Source organism: Teleopsis dalmanni, chromosome X, assembly GCF_002237135.1.
Source record: "Teleopsis dalmanni isolate 2A chromosome X, ASM223713v2, whole genome shotgun sequence".
Lineage (NCBI taxonomy): Eukaryota > Metazoa > Arthropoda > Insecta > Diptera > Diopsidae > Teleopsis > Teleopsis dalmanni.
In genome coordinates this window covers 99,994,759-99,999,217 of record NC_051848.1, presented here as the reverse complement: position 1 = coordinate 99,999,217, position 4,459 = coordinate 99,994,759, and the positions used below count along the sequence as shown (strand labels likewise).

Sequence of the window (4,459 nt, the reverse complement as noted above, 5' to 3'; positions counted from 1 at the left end):
AAACATAATCCTGTCATCGTTGTGTTGGTTTCGAAAGAAGGGACTGCAGATTCTTTGGTATCGACATTTAAAATCCTCGATGAAAACCAATATAGGCATGAATTGAATTAGGCTTAAGATCTCTTAAATAAAGGGAAAAAATTATCAAATTTATCCACATATAATTATCAACTCAGCCAACCTTACTTAACATAACAATCCCCTGTGGGCAGCACTTGCATTAAAGGATTGCGTTTTTTTTTCACATGACGTATGAGTTATTTTCGACTTTTTCTGAATTTTCTGTGCAATTTCAGTGTTTTTCGAAATTTTCGTGATTTATTAACTTACCTGCACTAAACTTATATTCACTATAAGCCAAGGAATGCGCCACGAACTTCGTTTTTCAGTCAAATCAGCGATGAACTCTCCCGAAATTGGCGATGTTGCATTTAATGGAAGTGTTAGTGCAACCGCATCCGTTAGTGTGTCCGTTTCCGTGACACTTTTGGGACAGACACCGTCTTCGATAGCGGCAATTGAATTGCCGTCGATCATGCCGGCCGCGTTTTTTATGGATGTCGCATAGCACAGGGAAGAATTCGGCACAATATTAAATGCAGTAGTTGCGGTCTTGCAGCGTCCTAGTTTTTTGCGATTAATTCGAAACATTATGGGGCAGGTTCCATTTCTCAAACAGTTTATTAATATGTTCCGACTGCGAAATTGAATAGAAAACCCCTTGAAATGCACTTGAAATCCGCGATAATCACTTGCGCGCGGCACAAAACGAAACAGATTTCGTAGTTTTAATTGCTCGAGCTGATAAGCGCGTTTTAGTTTTAAATAAATTTATTTTTTAATATTACTCTGGTGCGTGATTCACTTCAGACTTCCACTTTATCAAAGAAAAAATACTTGTAATTTCTTATTAAAATATTTTTAAAACAATTTGTATTTTTAGTTTTTGTTTATTTAACACATTGTGTTCTTGCGATTACACGCTTGTGGTGCGCTTCAGACGCTTGTGTGTGCCGTTCGCATTCGCGTCCGCTTTGCTTACCGCAAGACGATCGACTGCCGTGAAATTTATTGTTCGCAAGATTGTTTCTTAGCGCATTTTTAGCCACAATATTCGATCGCTAAAAAACACCAAAAAACACCATCGCAATCGTCGATAACAAACGCTCTGAGCTCAAAGACAGAACAATTAAACACACAGAGAAGTGAATGGCTCTGCCTACTAAGAAAATTAATCGCAACTGAAACGAAATAGAATATCTTCCATCCCAAACGATAGCGATTATTACATGCCTTAAGCTAAAAGTCTCATGAGCTATGAACATACCTATCAGGATTTCGATCGGTATTGTTTACTGTACTTCATCAATCTTCCATCAACTTCTCAACAGAAATCATTGAATATAGCATACCATTGCGAAAAACCACGGCTTGATGGATTAACTAATATTATGATCAAGTCAGGTAAATGAAGTGATTACTCGGAAACTTCGAAAAACAACAAACAGGACTTAAAAACTATTAGAAATTACCTTACACTGTATATATGCATATATATTTATAATATATAACCAGCATCCTTAATTAATCAAAATAAGTGAGAGCTATATTCCACATGTACAATTGGCTACATAAAAGGTGTTAACTATACGGTTACAGTGATTAGTCGCAGTCACCCTAAAGTAACAACGTGTTAGTGATTCTAAGTAGTATTTTAGCACAATTGGAATAACTTCTTTAGACAACATATTGCCACTAACAAAAAATCTATCGGAGATAAGTGGTCGACCGAATAGGCATATTAGTCACCTACATTCCAGGATGCTTATTGCTCAAGGGAATTAAATCAGAAAAGAGAAGCAAGTAGACGTCCATAAATTTATTGGCCACATTATTCGAATCGCACAACTCGCACATATACATTTTTATACCAACAATATTACAATTTTATTTCTACAAGTTCCACCAAAAGTTCGTAAAATAAATATAAAAATCGCTTATCTTATTAATACAAACTATTGTACATAAAGTCGAAACATATTGGAGCTATCAGATGTAGAAGGCGAGTCAACTGCAGCATCTGCCTCATAATCACAAACAGAATCCTTTATGTACTGTTCTATAATGGCGTGCATAATACTTTTAGTGGTCTCTCTCAGAACAGTGTTTGCTCTGGAACCCGGTTCATTCTGAGACAGTACAAAAGTTTCAAGTACTTCCATTATGTTGTTCTCAAGAAGCTCTTCATTCAATTCGCACTTTCCTTCGTCATTAGATTTACTCTTCAACTCACTTTTTCTAATCATCCCCAACTCTCTTGCAATTGCGTGAACTTGGAGCCTTATATCCTCGACCAGGATTTTCGTTATAGAATGCTTCTCATGTAAAATTGATCCACATTTGGAACGATCAGCTTCAAGGCCAACACAACTGATCTGCTTTTTTTCTGAAACAAATAATGTCATAAAATCTGTTTTTTATAATGTCGGCATCTAATAGATTTCAAGTCAACTTACCTTCTGACATCAATTTCTTCCTTTTTGGTGCAATTCCTGAATCATCCGATGGTTTACGTCTCTTTCGTTTGCCTATAGTCGCATCCTCGTTATCTGTGATTAAATGAATCTCGTTATAAAGTTTATAAAATTATTGGATTGGTTTTCTAAAAAAACTTACCTTTGTCTACTGAACAATTCTTTTTTTTATTATCTACAACCGATTTTGTTTCTATGGAAATCTTAGAACCTGCCCAGACATTATTGAAATCAATTTATTATGAACGACATTGATATAAAAAGATGAAATAAAATATAAATAAAAATAAATCGAGTATTTAAATTCATTTTTTAGAGTTCTGACTTATTAATAATTTCTTACCTGAAACATGGTGTGCATGATTAATCGGAAGTCCGTTAGTGACAGACTCGTGCGACGGGCATTGACAATAGCTGATTTCAGACTTCTTCAGAACATCTTTACGACGATTTTTCTTTGTTCCAGAAGTGTGATAAAATCCATCTTTGTAATTGAAGTAACGGAGGCGTGCTCCAGTTGCTAAACCCTCCGTTACTTCCTGAAGAAGCAACTGGTACTTTTTCTTCGACTTCTTTGCTATTTGTTCAGCTACTTGTTCGGCGGTTGAGGGCACTTTCAACTGACGAAGGGCTTTTAGTAGGGTGTTTCCAAATATGACCATATTTAGTTTGTTAGTTTAATTAAAGAATTTTCACAGACAGATTTTTGGTAACTATTTCGAATATATTTTGTTTTAAATGGAAATGAAAAAATGACAAACGCATCAAATTTAACCTAACATCAATGCCAACTACTACAAATTCAAGTTCCTTCAATGAAAAAAGATTAATTAAAATACTTATAAAAGTGATAAAAATATTCGCTGGATTACACCGACTGGAGCGCAGATCAATATTCTCTTGTCGTTTTGGAATAAAAACTCAAATTAGAAATGAGGAAGTTTCTTAACATCAACTTGGTTGATCTTGAGATTCTGATGGATAGAGAAAATGCAGTTTTGAAATATTTTCTTTATCCACTACAAAATTAGGGTGGGGATCTAACCATGACAATATTTTACTAAACCCACAACAAAAGTAAGTTCACTGCGAAGTTTATAAAATGAGCAAACCATTTAGATTTTTAGTTAAATGATGTCTGACAATGACACCACAAAATTGATTCTATCTCCAGCCTAACATAATCGTGATTGAAATATAAGAATCTTGAATATAAGAATCTCACAGATGATCACGGTGTTCAACGATTTTCAGCAGGGCACATTCATTCATTTTGCAAACATCAACAGAGGAAACCAATTATAATACGCATAACATTAAGATCTGACTTTCCAACCTGAAGTACAGTTCGGAATATTTGGTGATCATTTACAGCTCTTCCAGCTTTACGAAAGGAACAGGTAAGAATGGAGCACATCTTTGACACATCCATTTATTAACGGTTTTCTTTGCCACTAAAGTAAAATGAGATTGACTTCATAATATTGACTACACATTCTGGTACCACTAATCGCATAAAGCCATCCAAAAAAACGTTGCGGCAGAATGGGTGAAGTGGTCAGTGTTGATAATGTGGTGTACTAATAATTGATTTTGCGCCAAATGAATAAATTGATTTGATCTTTCGTGTTATTAAAATGATTAGGGCCTGTATTGATATCGGCTATCTATTTTCAAGATAGGAACTATTATCCGCTTTTTCTGCGTACAATAAAGACTATGGTGTCTGTTAATCAGTGCTCAAGTGGCATCAATTATCCAGGTCATGCGTTATTTATTTAATATACGCAACAAATTGTTCTAATAACTAATAAGTTACATATCTGCTTGATCTCATCCCAGACTTTTTATGGGCACGTAGAATTTAATTGGTTATGGGCTTTAATCCTCATTGGCCTACTGCTATCACTAAGTCATCATCGCTG

At 35.0% G+C, this 4,459-nt stretch overlaps 1 protein-coding gene across 1 annotated transcript; it reads right to left on the bottom strand.

Annotated features, from left to right (window-relative positions):
• Positions 1–1,864: 1,864 nt before the first annotated feature.
• On the bottom strand, positions 1,865–3,264 carry LOC119689354. Its single transcript, XM_038104171.1, has 4 exons — positions 2,878–3,264; positions 2,677–2,745; positions 2,517–2,609; positions 1,865–2,446 (listed from the first exon to the last, which is right to left on the bottom strand). Exons 1-4 carry the CDS (start codon positions 3,194–3,196, stop codon positions 2,016–2,018), a joined length of 912 nt encoding a protein of 303 aa, XP_037960099.1. The 5' UTR covers positions 3,197–3,264; the 3' UTR covers positions 1,865–2,015.
• Between the last annotated feature and the right edge of the window lie 1,195 nt (positions 3,265–4,459).